At 42.1% G+C, this 15,900-nt stretch overlaps 1 protein-coding gene across 1 annotated transcript in view; it reads left to right on the top strand.

Annotated features, from left to right (window-relative positions):
- The window catches only part of stx1b (syntaxin 1B), a 48,388-nt gene that overhangs the window by 14,722 nt on the left and 17,766 nt on the right, over positions 1-15,900 (top strand). Inside the window, exons 2-4 of the mRNA XM_032588626.1 lie at positions 4,836-4,910; positions 5,370-5,469; positions 9,983-10,057. Coding sequence (XP_032444517.1) covers positions 4,836-4,910; positions 5,370-5,469; positions 9,983-10,057 — 250 coding nt within the window. The remainder of the gene's footprint in view (positions 1-4,835; positions 4,911-5,369; positions 5,470-9,982; positions 10,058-15,900) is intronic.

Here is a 15,900-nt window from a genome sequence, read left to right as displayed (position 1 = left end):
AATAAAAAATATTCACCTTTAAAAATCAGTTTTCAGGAAGAATAAAACCCTCTGATCAGAATATTCTGATGTTTCATCCTGAGAGAAATAAATGTGCTAAATACCAGAAATCAGATGGTGAAACATGTCGGATCGTCACCAACCTGCACTTCCTCTTGCGACTATATTAGCATTAAAATAAAAAAAAACCATGAACTGCAGATTTTTTGTTACTTTTTCAATGATACATAAGATTGGCTGACACTGATTGGCTGGCTGTTGCAACGCTTTTTTTTCGAGCATTTTGATTGGTCTAGGCTTTGGAAGTATTAGTGAAGCTAACTGACTAGCTCTGACGCCAGGTAAGCTAAGTTCTTAATGTTTTCAGAAGATTCCTAATACGTTTTAGATCATTTGTGATCAATTTACTGACTTTTCAAACATGGAGAAAAGGTTTTTGCATTTTGCAGAAACTCAAGATGATTTTTCGTTTTTCTCAGATGATTGTGGATCCGGGTTTTCATGGAGCAACAAATACTAAAGACATTGTCCGTCACTGTCAGCGGATGCTGCTTGTGCGTCAGATTTACAGTCGCCAGAAACAAGCAAATATATAAAGGTTCCGGTTCTGGACTTTTCTATGGAAAATATGGGAAAAAAACCCAAAAAACGTCCACGTATCAAATTCTGTGCAATTAATAATCAAAATTTACACATTAAAATCCTGGTCCCAGTTTAAATAAATTGATATTTGTTAAAGTTTTTAGAATCGTTAGTTTCTCTTAAAGGTTCGGTCAGATTGGGGGTCGGCTCGTTTTCCAGCAGCAGCTGGATGAAGCGCCAGAGGACGTGGGAGGAGTCAAACCCTGGAACGGATTCAGGATCAGGATCTGAAAACAGCAAAGAAGCGGAGAAACGACTCCATCAGCCTCTCCTTGAGCTTTTCCATTTTCAGACGGTTTTTGGAAGCTCTGCTTCTTTTTTCAACTTTTAAAATACTGTTTTTCAGTCTGTTATTTTCTCTGCAGGATTTTTTGGTTGTATTTTATTCTGGAAGCTTTTCCTTGTTTTTCTGTTTTGCACCTTTTTAAACTTTCGGTTCATCTTTGGAGTCACTTTGTCGTTTTCTAGTTTGTTTGGAGATTCAGATCGTCTCTGCAGCTGAAGCGAAAACCTTCGGTCCGGTTTCGGTTCTCACTGCAGAATCATGAGGATTTTCACTGGTTCTGGTTCTGAAGACCCGATCATTAAGTCGCGCGCTCTGCTGATGCAGTTCTGGTGGTGCATTCAGGAGCTCCTGACAGCCTCTGAATTCTGAGCGTCCGGATCAGCAGGAAACAGGAAAAATTCCTGTTGGCTGTGAAAGTGGGAGACTGGAAGCACAGATGGACTCTGGGAAGAGCCAGCGCTCCCAGAGGATTGTGGGTAAAATGCTGCGGGCGTGCTTTGCTGCTCACACACATGCGTATGCAGAGTGTGTGTCCATGCATGCAAACACACACTCTGCTGGCATCAGAGCTCGCTGTGACACCTGAGGTCAGCCTCCTGATGTGAGCGTGTGTGACGTGAGAGCAGAGCGGAGACGCGAGGAAGAGGAGGAAGAGGAAGAAGAGGAGAGACGGGACGGCGGCTCAGTTCCTCCTGATTCAATCTGAACTCAATAAAGTGTTAAAATCGTCTGATTATGATGTTTGTTGCTGCAGAAGATGATTTAAGATCCTTTTATTAAAACGGCAGAAAAGCTGCAGTTTTAATTCACTTTATTCATTTTCAAACATTTTCTCTCTTCGTGGAAAAAGTTTAAAGTTTTAACAGAACATCAGTGGAAATGTAGAAAAACTTTAATAATTTATCCGGTCCATCAGAACCGGGTCACAGGAAGCCGGACTTTACCCGACCCGGTCATCACTCTGATCCGTTTTCCTGTTTTTTCCATAATCCCAGTTAAACTTTGAGGATTTTTCCACATTTTAATTCAGAGAACCAGAACCAAAAAGGCTTCATCTGATCAGGAATCGCTTGTGCGTCAGATTTACGGTCCCACCAGAAACACAGCTGTACAAAGGTTCCTGCTGGAACTTTTGTGTGTTAAAAGAAAATGAGATTAATTTCATTTTTAAATTCATTAATTGAAATTAAGGCGTTAATGTTCGGCTCTATTTACTGATTAAAAGAAGAACAACTTTATTCCCTTAAATCACTGACAGAACCAGAACCAGAACCAGCAGGTCCAGTCTGAGCTTCCTCCATCATCATCATCATCATCCTCATCCTCCCTCTCTGCTGCTATGGAATCGTCTCCAGATATTAATTCTGTCTAAATCCTGGAATCAATTGGATCTGATTCCGTCCCGGACACTCCCCCCGGTTCTGCTCGGGATCTGTTGGATCTCTGTGTTGTTCTGGTTGTTGGAAGTTCCCAGAGGAACCAGATTTGGGCCCATCAGGATCAGTAGAGTCTGCAGCAGCGCCCCCATCAGGCGGTGCATAGTCTTTAGAAACAGTCCTGAGGTTCTGCAGAACCGGGCCACATGTGGCTTTATGTGCTGCAGCTCAGTTCTGGTTCTCGGTCCGATTCGGTTGATGTCACTCAGCTGTTTTATCTCAGAATATTTTTATTTAACTGAGTGTTTTTACATTGAGTTATATTTTAATTATAATAATAAATCACAGTTTTAGCTTTAATTGGTTTTATGGTGAACAGTTTTTGACTTTATCAGTCTATTTTTATATCCAGATTTATTTGTGATAAATCTCATATTTCAGTTGATATTTGTATTTTTTTTAAATTATTATAATAGCTTTTTTTCTGTGTAAGAAATTGTTGATGTTAAATTTTAAATGTTTAGGTTTATTTATCTTTTCCTTCTGCTTCTGGGATTCTTATATTTTTCTGGTTGACCGTTTTGGTTTTATTTTTATTGCGTATTTAGTTCTGATATTTTCTTAGGCTAGAGTTTTTCCTCTAACCTAATTTTCCTGATGGTGCTGCTGTTTATCTGAGGCGGTATCGGTCTGGGCTCGGTCTATCTCCTGGAGTCTCTCAGATCAGCTGATTCTCTGAAGGTTATCGAGTCCTCTGCCGTCACATCGTCTGCGGAGGATTTCCACTGGGAGGGGCCCGCGGTGCCTTCAGGGACCCTGTCTGAGTCAGACACTCGATGACACGTTGCTGCGTTTTCTGGCCCTGAAGCCCGACCCAAACTGAACCCTGAAACCAGATCCGAACCCAGAAGGTTTTGGACCGACGGCTTGAACAGTCCGAGGACAGAAAGCTGGATGTTTTAAGGAGTCTGACGTCAGCGCAGCATGTTGAGTCATTTCCTCTAAAACCTGCTGCCTGTGGCAGGATGATGGAGTCGGCGCCGCCTGCGGATCTGCAGCTTGTTAGTCATTATTTTTAAAGCTGTGAATTGAAGAAGTAGAACGACCCAGTTTCAGATGAGCTGCATTTTGGCCCCAAGCGATCAGGAACCACAAACCATCTGCAGAACGGACATGTTAGCGCTCTGCTCTGCACAACATGATACAGCTGAAGGTTTCCTTTTTCTGTTTCTACCTGAAGTGAACGCTGGACACCAACATGAACCAGGAACCTTGAACCCGCCTCGTTGCGGAGCAGAAAACTAAAAGATCCAATGAAAAAAAAGATTTAGATCAAAAATCTGTTCAGGTTTCACCAGCAGCTGTTTGGGTCGGTTCTGAACATCTGGGTTTCAGATAAGGATCTCTGAAGAAATCTACAGAGATCCTTGGAAACGGCTTGAATGAGACATGATCTGAGTCTGAAGCTGACTGGCTGGAATAAAATGGACTGAATGGGATTGGCTGGGATTGGCTGGGATTGGCTGGGATTGGCTGGGATTGGGGATGATATTTGCTGAAGGACAGATACATTTAGATCTTGTCAGAACCAGTGAGCACCATGTAGATCCAGTTAGATTCTGTAAGATCCCATTGAAAAAAGCTCCAGTAAAACCTAAAACCTCAGCAGAACCTTCTGCTTGTGGCCCGGTCTGACCCAGTTCAGCTCCATCTGCTTTCAACCCGGTTTACTTCTGATCGTTGGGACAAAACTACTGGTTCTGTTCAGGTCAATAAATACCCGCTAAGGAGGTGAAATATTTCCCATCAGGCCTTGCTCCTCTGTCCCAGCTGATAATCTCCAGGCGACCCGACACACAGAACCGTTTGTTCGGTTGTCGCTGACGGAGGAAGCTGATTGGGCGGCTGGACTTTATCAGCGGCCAGCAGCCGCCTGATCCTCGGAGGCCGTTTGCCCGTCGCCGCCATGTTTTCAGCTCGTTTCTGAGCAAATTCAGAGTAAAACGGGTTTGAACTGAGCCTCCAAATCAGCAGCGGGTCAACAAATGTAATCTGAGTCAGAACCAGAACATCAAGACCCTGAAAGATCAGTGGCCAGTTTGCTGAACTGATTTTCTAGAAGCACCAGGATCCTCTGACCTTCTGTCCTTTCACATGTTTAATTATTCAACGTTTCCAGCAGTGAGCTTCTCCTCAGACTCACTTATTGACTTCATGGATCGTTTGAAATATGGATCCATTAAATCCAGTTCAGAGGTTTGAGGCTCGACAGAGAAAAAGATTTTAAGGACAGATTTCTCTGGAGGCTGCCGACATATTGACAGGAATAAATCCAGCTGATGGAAATTAAACCGATGGTCAGTTCAGGACAAACGATCCAAAGAGACGCAGCAGAGAAAGAAAAGCTCTGATTGGCCATCCATCCAGTTTGCAGCTTTAATTGGCTTAAACTCATGATGTCACAGATTTTATTTCACCAGGGAGCCAATCAGATCTGTTCAGAGCCTCATCTTCATCCTCTGTGTCCGCAGGCTAAGGACAGCGATGATGATGAAGAGGTGGTGCAAGTCGACAGGGACCACTTCATGGACGAGTTCTTTGAACAGGTGAGACCCAGAAACACGGACAGGTGCGTCACCAAGGCAACCATCTGGAGCCCAACGCTGAGAAAAGGTTCGGGTAACGATAACTGGGGTCATGTAGAGGTCATGGTGGGGCAGGTTTGGGTAACGCTAGCATAATGTTAAGCTAACACCACAAAAACATTAGCATAGCTTCTGAATAAAAATGGGATCATTTTCAGATAAAATGACATCAACATCAAATAATCCTGATATTCAGATAAACCGGTTTGATCCCAATAACTCTGGATAACATTAGGATACAGAATGATGTTAAACTATTTTACACATGAATGACGTTTTGCTGACGCTGGAATAATGTGGGAATAATTTTAGGCCAACAATACCTTTAAAACAGAAGAAATGGACTCTTATGTTTCAAATGATTCATGTTTTATTTTATTTTTTAAATAAAACGTTTTATGTTACTGTCCGTCCGTCCAGGTGGAGGAGATCCGCGGCTGCATAGAGAAGCTGTCTGAGGACGTGGAGCAGGTGAAGAAGCAGCACAGCGCCATCCTGGCCGCGCCCAACCCTGACGAAAGTAAGCCGCCGCTCAGCCTCTTCCCTCTGCTAACATCTGCACCACCAAAGCTCGTCCAGAGTTCTGGTCGGGTCCGGCTCTGGCGTGGAATAACACAGCTGTGGACGGTTCTGCAGAACCGGGCTCAAACGGTGTGAAAGGGGGGTCACGTGGCCCCCGGATGACCCTTGTTTGACTGGGCTTTGAGTCCGGACCAGCAAGCCGACCCGATTTCGCTGCCAGCTGCAGCTCAGCCTCGGGTCCAGAATGTCCGACATGCTGCAGATTTTATTCCTGGATGTTTCCCGCAGCAGGAAGTCCGAGATGCAGACACTCGGCGTTCCCGTTTCTCCAGCTGAGTCGGAACCAGATTTCAGCTCCGACGCGGCGATTCCTCAGTGAGAGGAGCGGATGGATCTCTGCTTGGTTCTGTTGCTGTTTGGGTTCAGTGGCCCGGATTCTCCTGAGTCCATCGATCCGATCAGCAGAAACCAATCGCTGTAAATCCTCCTGCTGGGCCACGGATCCGTCTTATCCAGACAGTAACTTCCTTCTTCATGACAAAGGTCCAAATGATCCCATCCGGGTCAGGAGGGTCCTGTTGGTTATTCCCGATCTTTCCCTTTTCCCGATCCATGGTCCGGTTCACAGGTAAACATTCCCGATCCGGTGATTTCAGAACTTTTCCAGCTTCCTGATTGGCTCCTGGGTGAGCTTCCTGTCACATTTCATCCCTCCGTCCTGTGCTGCTATCCTCAGACCCGAAGCAGGACTGGTTCTGGTTCCGACAGGCATCCGGCTCCAGAAGGCTTTAAACACCTGGAGCCTGGTTCTGGGACCAGACAGAGACCCTGCGGTTTGTCCATCTCGGGTCGTAAACACAGAGGGACGGTTCTGATTGAGCCTCCAGCGGCTCGACCTCGTCCCGGTTCTGATGAGCTCTGCAGTGCCGCGTCCGACCCGATCCACGCCGCCGCTCCTCCTGACACCAGAAGAAGAAACGGAAGAGGTTTGGACCGGAGGGCGCGAACCCGATGCTGCAGCCCGACCCGGTCCGACCCGGTCGGCTATGACTCGGTCAGCACCGACACCTGCAGCCGGTCCACAGCAGATCGCCCTCCTGGTTAAAACCGGACGGGTCGATATCCAGACCGAGTCCGGTTCTGGACCTTTCTGGGTCGGTCAGAACCAGAACCCCGATAACTCTGTCCTGATGAGTTTGGTGTTTTCCTCCTGCATGTTTTCTCCATGTGATTTACTTTCTTCTGCATGATAAATGACGTTTTGTTTGTTTCCATCTGTTCCGTGTTTCTGTCTGCATGATCCTGCTTTTAAACTGCATGACGTCACATTATGTGGTGGAGGAGACGCCAGCTTGGCCTCATGTGAGTAACGTCCATTAGCTCTGCATTCCTTCATGTTGGGAGCTTTAATGAGAGGAAAACAAAGTTTCCAGTGAGGCTGTAAACCCAGGAGGCCATCAGTGGCTTCATATCCACTGAATCATCAATCTGAAGCACGAGGTTCAAAGAAAGAAAAGCATGTAATCAATTCTGCTAATGACATCTAGATCTGTCTCCCAGTCACAGTGGGATGAGTGAATGACAAAACCAGTGGTTGGCACACTAATGCAGCTAACGTTTAGCTTGGCACGTTAGCAGTTTTGCTAACCCTAAAAATATTTAGCGCACTAAGCTTTCTCTAAATGAATTTTTCTTGATAAATTCTGAAGCATTAATTTTCTTTTTTGTTTTGTGTTTTTTTGTTTTGTAAACTTTAATTTGGAAAATATTTGAAATCTGTATCGAGGTTTTGGTTATCGACTTAAGAATTACGATGTGAGGAGACATCGCTAGCTAACGTTAGCTGCACTAACCCCAAACCACTAATCATAAACATTAGCACAGCTAATGCTAAAGCGCTACACCAACATGGTATTTAGGGGAAGCTAATGCTAAAGCGATAACCGCACTTCAAGCCTCCAGCACCAGTTTAATGTTCATATGTATAAATGAAACGACCTCTGACCTCTGTCAGCTATTAGCCTAATTTATGTCACTGTAAAAATATTTAATGAATGTAGAGACTTTTTTCCCTGATGTATTTTAGAAAAACTCTGGTGAGTTCAGTGACAGTTGCAGAAAATCTTTCTGGCCAGCAGGTGAATCGCTGCACCATCCCTCAGATCCACAATGTGTAAAAAGCCTGGCTATAATAAAGTCTGCTGCAGAATAATCTCAGACAGAAATATTTTAGAGTATTGATTTGGCGAGGAAAACCCTGAATGTAAAAATGTTTTTCTGTTTAAGAAAACTGAAACATGAGATTTGTCAGAATGTTTGATTTCAACTCCAATATTTCTGATGACGTGAACAAAAACATTCCTGGTTTTGTTCAGTGGTATTCCCATCCTGGAAGCGTTTTATTAGCTTCTTGACGTTAGCGCACAGACTTTGATCTGGGTGATAAAAACCCAAAGTGAGGTCAGTGGACGTTCCTCCTCGCGGTGAAAACTCGTCTCTTCGCTCTTTCCTCTCCTGCTTCCAGCTCAGTTCTGGGTCAGCTGGCTCTCAGCAGCCTGAATAATGCATGATGGGAGTTGTAGTGAGAGCTGAGGACTACAGATGTAAACCGCAGCCGTTCAGGATCCTAACAACTCATTTTAGTTCATCCTGTTCTCTTTATCTGTTCGGTCATTTTAATTACAGCTGCTGGCTTCACTCATTAATCACATCAACTAAATCTGAGTTCAAGTTAAAAAATTAAAACATTTTAACGGCTCAGTTTCCTTCAGCCTTTTAGAGAATAAACAGTCAGTTTGTGTCCAGAGGAAAATCTCCCTCAATAAGACCTTCATAAAACAAACAAACATTTTTATTTCATGTTATTTGAGTCTGGATTTAAAAGCTAGTTAGTTCATTTTTAAATAAACAAACATTCACTAAAATCCAATGTAAGTTAAAAAAAAATAATTGCTGATTGAAATATTTACATTTCTGAAAATTGTATTTAGAATTTTACTAAATGAATCAAGATGTTAAAATTAATTTAATGGAAAAATACAATTTTAACATTATTCTGAATACATTCATGAATATTTTAAAACAAAGTGTAAATAAAATATACAATTTTAGGATGTTATTTTTAATGTGTATATGAACATCAGTTCATTCTTGACTATTTCTAAATTCAGTTCAGCTGCGTTAAAATGATTCATTCATGTTCATAGTTCACCTGAACATTCTGAACCAAGTTCACAGCTGAAGTATAAACTAGTTCTCATTCATTCATTCATGCAACATATTTTGTCTGAATGACGTTTTAAAACTCGTCTGACTTCATTCATCAGTTGCTATCGGTTGTCATTGATCAGCGTTAAAAACTCACCTTAAATCTGTTTGGTTTGGTATATTTTATAAAGATCAACTTGGTGTTCATTAAACTGTCATTAAACTGGAACTGAAGGAACAGCAGCACATTTAGGCTTCGTTTGCAAACGCGGCCATTTTTAACCCGCAGACCAGATGGGACAAGACGACCTGTTCCCCTCCTGGCCTCTGGGGGCGCTGCACAAAACCCTACACAAAAACCTGGAGGTTGAATAAAAACTAGACGCAGAGACAGAATGTTTGGTGTTACTGATGAGAGCCGCTGCTGATTGATCATTAGTGTATTGATGAGTGTGTTAACTGCGTTTCTGATGACTCACCTGCTGATTGATGGGATAATAAAAGTCTGACAGCAGGTTTGCTCATCAATCCGCTCCATTAATGCTAATTGGTTAACGACCAGCCAATTAAAACGCTCTGGTGGCAGTTTGAGGCGTTACAAAGCTGGTTTTCTGCCAGAGTTTGGTTTCTCTTTAACGGTCACTGACAGAAATGTTCATCAAAACGCTGACGGGTTTAATAATTAATCTGAAGCTCAGAAACAGAAACAGCTCATCAGATTCACTCTCTGCTGCATTTTTAACGCCAGATTAATTCCTGGGCGCCCTCGCAGGACGTTTATCCAGGTAGACGTTAGCGGGTCGAGCGCAGCGGCAACCTGCGGTCCGCGCTGCAGCTACGCCCCGCTGGGTCTCCGAGCCGCAGCCGAGGAGCAGGCTGAGTCAGAGGTAGAGCGGCTGAAAGACACTGCAGCACTCGTAAATCTGACTGCACTGCTGCAGCCTCCGCTCGCCGGCGCCACCTTCCAACATGGCTGACACGATGGGAGGTTACCGCTCCTCCTCCTCGACCTTTAACCCCCAAACAGCTTCAGGGAGAAACCATGTCTGAGTTTTATTCTGCAGGTCCAAATGCAGAAGAAATGCTCACAAAACGAGACACTGCTGCTCGTTAATCACTAAACTATCTGAGGTTTCTGTGAAATCAAATACGATTTTAAATCTTTTCAAATGAATTTAATCAGCCAGGACAGATTCCTAGTGGTCTAAAAACTACTCACTATAAATCATTTCTCAAATGAAATACGGATTGTTGGAGAACTTTGTGCCACGTCCTCACCTCGTTTTTCCTGTTTTTCTCTGCAGAGACCAAGCAGGAGCTGGAGGACCTCACAGCTGACATCAAGAAGACAGCCAATAAAGTTCGCTCAAAATTAAAAGGTACGAGCAGAAAACATTTGATAATCGATGGAACTGAACAATGATCAGCCGCTCGTCTCATCAGGATAGTTTGTTTCCATCTTAATTTGGGTTGAACGATCTTCCTCTGAATCTGACTTTTCTTTCTTTCAAAGTGGTTACAGTCCAGGAAGTTGGGTTGTAACTTAACACACCAGCTTCTTCACTCCTTTATGCACCAATATTAGAATCACTGTTTGTAATTTTAGCATCATTTGCAGACTTTAAAGGCAAGTGCCACCAAGTTAGCTTTTTACACTGCAATACTGAAACACAGATAACCATCGTCTACTGGAGCTCTAATTCATGACAGACTGGATTGTTTTTCAGGTAGCATGCATTATAATAATAATCCAAAGGCAATAATAAAAATGTGTGAAATAAATAAAGCTAAACCAAATACCATAAGTTGTTTCCAAGTTGCCACAGCAGTTGTTGTTAAGCGCATTTTGATATTATTTCAAATGCGAGTTCATCACCAGCTGCGCTAAATGAGCCGCAACTAATGACTAATGACCCAAACACGACTTGTAATTTCAGAGTTTGTAGAGTTTGTATCAGTTCAAGCATGAAGACAAGTCGTCTGCAGCCTGCAGCGTGTTGGAGGCAGTTTTATGTTCATGAGATGGAGGTCAGGCTGCTTCAGCCTCCTACCACACCGCCGGAGGGTTCAGCTGCAGGCCGGGATTACAAGCTCCGAGCCGGGCCGTTCGTTAGCTCACCATCCACAAACCTCCAGCCGGTTTGAGGAAATCTGAGTCCATCCGAGTCCATCCGAGTCCACCTGGCCTGTATGAAACAAACAGGACTTGTAAGGTTCTACGCATCAAGCTAACAACTGACTTGAGTGGAAGCTTGAACGTGAACCTAAAGCAAGAATCCAAAATGAAACTAATAAATAATGCTAACCACTAGCGGCTAATGCTAATGTTAGCGGCACCAGACCCAGGGGAATCTGAGCCGGTACCAGGTGGTACACAGGCAGCTGAATCCTGTGCAAACAAGATCTGTGGATCACAGAGGAAGCGAGTTGATGCGCAGAGCCAGGAAACTCGTTCTCTCTGTTAGACCCACAGCGGCACGAGAGCGCCCCCTCTGGCGAGAAGATATATGCACACAGCAAACTCGACTATATACAGAAGCAAAAAACCAAGACAAAAGACAAGACCAATTCTGATTCAAAAATAGGGGTGTATTAATTTTTAATTTTTACTGTTTCTCAACCCACTACACTAACCGCTAGCGGCTAATGCTACAAAACCAACAATTCAGACTCACCAATTCCAAGATACAGTAATTTCACATTCAGATGGATGAAAACTTCTGCGTGCTGATGTTCGGTCTAAAAGTTTTAAATCAACACATTTAGTCAAATGATGCAGCAGAAACATTTTAAAGATCAAAATAACCAATTTCTGGTGAGAGCAAACCTGACAGTAGCTGTTGGTTCGGCCTGTACCTTCGCTACCATGGACCTTACCAAGCTCCGCCCACAACCGACCCACGTGACCACAAGTCTCACAAACAAAACCTCGCTGCGCGTTGTTTCTATGTAAACATGACTGATTACTGCATCATTTCTACCGGATTTCCACAATATATCAGCTACTAAAGGGACAGAGGAACTAACAAGTTCATGTCATCATCTGGGAGCAGGTTACTGGTTTCTCAGTCACAAGCTGGTTGCAAACCTGAGGCCAGCAGGTGTCAGTCAGTTATGGTAGATCTGAACTTTGACCTCAATATGAGAAGGTACAGCCTGATAGGAGGAACCAAAGAGCTCTGTAAAGGTAAAGGCAAATCTTCTGAAGCTGGGATATAATTCATTTAATTTTACATAATTATCGCGGTAGAAGCCATTTGTTTGTTAACATTTTATGAAATATATTTGTTCTATTTGATGTTTGTTGTGAATGACGTAAACTCACAAACTAACGAGGTAATTAGTCCAACGTTTAGAAACTACAGCGGCTGTAATGAGCCACAGCAAAGGCAAACAAAGGTAAAATAACCTGAACAGGTGATCAACTCAAAACCACTCCTACCTTTTTACTCTCTCTCTCTTTGTAGTTTAAGCACACCTGTTACCGTGGCAACCGCCTGCGCCCCGCAAGACGAGCAAAGATTACGTTAAAAACATAACATTCAGTTCGTTACGATATCAAGTTTCCAGGCTTGATATTTATTTATCGATTATTAATCAGCGCTTCCCTGAACACAGCGATGGTTGATTGACTAGCTGTACTTGGTGCTAACGTGGCTAACAGAGTAACAGTTTAGTCCAAAGCCTTTTCTGCTAAAATAAAATCTTTAGTGTATGTCAGATACAGACACATTGCATATTGATCTGTTTAGCTAACGTCAGACTGTGTAGCAGACAGGCTTCAAGGTGTACAAGTTGTATCAGTTCTGCCTTTATGCTGTACTTAGCTAACGGGAAGCTAAGTGTGTTTGTGAGATGGCCACGCACGTGACCAGGTAGAATGGGCATCAGCCAATGAAACATGGCCCTGTGGTAAGGTCCATTGGCCCAACGGATCAGGACTTATGTGAGGGACAAAGACAATTGTGTGTGTGTGTATTTATATATATCAGTTCTCATGGCATAATTACTTTGAAAAAGTAACTTGATTACTCAATGAAAAATTCATCTATCAGCTGGAAAATATGCATCTCTCTTTTCTCTCCATTGTTTACGTTTGTGACATCACTCCCCAAGGAAACCGAGGAAAACAATAAATTTTCCCTCAATACAACGACAAATATAGTAACACACAGTGACTTGGATGCAGAACTTTAATATGATTATTGGATTGTAAATAGTGACTCGTTAGATTACTGGTTCCTGAAACAAAAGGGGTATATTAGAGGAACGGTTACTAAGTAACACCATGACACATTTCTGATCAAGCTATTTATGGATCTGTCAGGTTTCCGATATGTGTCCCCATTGGGTCAGGGTTCCTACGCCCTGGTGTGTTATACACATGTCCTGTGTGTCTTTTCTGGTACAATAATTGGCAAGAATAAAAGCAGCCGGAGTGGAAGATGTTTTAGACTGTAATAAGAATACATTTTTCACGTCTCTTTAAAACAGAAATGATTGCTTTATAGCGGCTGCATCATGCAGGTATTATTTGTGTGAGTTCATAGAAAATTTCTGCTGTGAGGATGAGCACACATGTCGACCTTCAGCTGCGTCAGAAGATGAGAATATTCAGAAACTGTAGCAGCGATTTATCAAGCTATAATCACTGTGACAGAAACACAAACACACAGAGAGGAAGACAAGCCAATGAGCTTAAAGCTACAGAAACACAGAGAGCGGCTGCTGCTGCAGCACCGGTTCATGCTGAAGGTTCAAGGACATCCCTGCTTTAATGTGCACAGCCAGAAGATGGACTGCACACCACACACACACACACACACACACACACACACACACACTGTACATATGCAGACTGAGAATAGCTGCAATGAAGCTATAATTGGATCCCCCATGAGGCAGCAGAGTGTTATTGTCCCCACACAGACAGGATCTCTTACTGTAGATGTGAACCCTGAGGACGGCGCAGCGCTCTCTGCTCCGCCTGCAGGGATCATCAGCCTGTCTGTGAAGCTGCAAGCTCTTTACAACAGACACAATCAACTTTTTACTGACAAATTAAACATAAGCTGCATTCCCATTACAAATGTACGCAAATTTCTGTCAATATTCCGCTAATGTCGAACAAACACAATTTTGCAGTTGAGAGTTTTGCATTAAATAAGAAACAAAACTAAAATCACATGTGAATAAGCTTGTTCATTAAACATCATGGCAGCAACGGGTGTAAACAGTTACGACATCTATTCATAATTCAATGCTCATCTATCAGCCAATCAGAGGAGACGCCGGTGCCTCATGCAGGCGTTGGCGCAGCAAGCCCCGCCTTCTTGGGTGCAGCTACTTATGCAGCATTTTGGGGAAATTGTAGTCGGCCATTTTACAGGAGATACGTTGGAATAACACACAACTTTTATGAACTGTGTGATGCTGTGAAAGTTCTGGTGGAGCAACATGAACCAAAAACAAACCATCCACATCTTTCTACTTCCTGTCGTCTTCTTTGTGGTTTTCGTCAGTGGTAACATCCTGTTGTTGATCACGTGACTCGTATGATGTAAAAAAAAGTTTTTCTGTTTTATTTTCATGAAATATGTCTATTACAATACGGCTGAAAAACCGCCTCATCATAGAGCAAAAAATTTATTAAAAACTTTTAAGTTTATTTATTTATTTTCCATTAAGAAAATTTATTTTCGTAATTTTAATTTGGGGGAAATTTGTGGTTAATGGAAACAAAGCTAGCGATTCTATACCTTCATGTTCAAAGGTCCATATCTGATTTCCAGACAAGGTCAAACATCTTAACTAGTGATGGATAAATAATTTTTAATAAAAAAATATATCTCGATACTAAAACCCAAAATAATGTCACCTTAGAAAGACGGGACCTGCAGCGACCGATGAGACTTTCCTCACTGGGAGGCCAAACATTCACTGATGGAAAAACCTCATCATTACGTAATTCTATGTTTTTATGTCTATCTGCACATTTACATCACAGCCTCCTGATTAAGCAACACCTGATTTATAATATTGCATTTATGAGAGAGAAACCAAACACGCTTAAGAAAATTTTAACAAAACTAAAAATTCAAATTTTTAAAGTTGCAAATAAAGGTTTCATGAATTAAATTGTTTAGAAAATGTTGTCAACATAACTGAGCTCAGATTTGATCATTACATGAATTTATGATTTTATGCACCACATGATCAAAGTCTAACTTTATACATTTTGGTGAAACATTGTGAGTTTAAACATTTCACACTGAAAACCTGCAATGCTGCAAAATTAAAACTAAGGTCATAATTCAGATTAATTTATTACACACACGTTAACTCGTTAAAAAGTTTAACTCAACTAATCAGATTTATTTCGTACTGTGCTTCAGTTAGAAACAATATCTGTCTTTGTTAAAGAGCCAACATGTCTATTATTAATTAAAATATATATAAATTATAAACATTTAGCAACAACTAAAGTTTTTGAGTCCCGCCTCTAATTAAAACAATCCTGTAAACCAGAGTGGGTCAAAGTTCAACCTCAGGCATGTAAAAGACTCCAGTTAACACAAAGTTTTAGATTTAAGGAAAATTATTTTTCACATAGGGCCAGGCTGTTTCCTTAAGCTTTTTAAAATTATAATTCATAATTAAAATAAGCCACTTCATAATCTGAAATATTTAAGTGTGACAAGAAAAATATTTTTTAAAACAACAATGTAAAATTTCCTTTAGCAAGTTCACTGGTTTGTCCATTTCTTTGTCTCTTATTCTTCAAGAAGCGTTTGGGTCAGAGAGAAGTGGAGGAGAAATACTTTAAATGTTTTCAGCTTGTCAATAATCTTTCTGTGTTTGACGACGGACTTCAGATGCCTGGAAATGGCCTCAAAACTCTTCCAGATTGATGAGAAGAAACATTTGCTCCTTGCTGATGTCTGCCCAGTTCGGCGTTGTGTTTGCTGCCACAACTCTTCCTCTGATAGAGGTGATCACATTGAACATGATCACTTATTCAACGCATTTGATCTGCAGCTCTTGGCTGCTACTTTCACATAGAGTCCCATGAAAACAGCAAGGACAGACTTTAGGCTTCATCTTTGTTTAATTAAATAATGACCATATAAAGTCTGTCGTCTTTTTGTATACTTGCAAAATGTAAACATTTTTAGATCCATTTAATTTTTACCCTGCACATGGGAGACACTGAATTTTCTTT

This window comes from Xiphophorus hellerii, chromosome 16 (assembly GCF_003331165.1).
Source record: "Xiphophorus hellerii strain 12219 chromosome 16, Xiphophorus_hellerii-4.1, whole genome shotgun sequence".
Classification (NCBI taxonomy): domain Eukaryota; kingdom Metazoa; phylum Chordata; class Actinopteri; order Cyprinodontiformes; family Poeciliidae; genus Xiphophorus; species Xiphophorus hellerii.
Note: the sequence above shows the minus strand (reverse complement) of the source record. Positions and strands in the feature narration are given on the sequence as shown.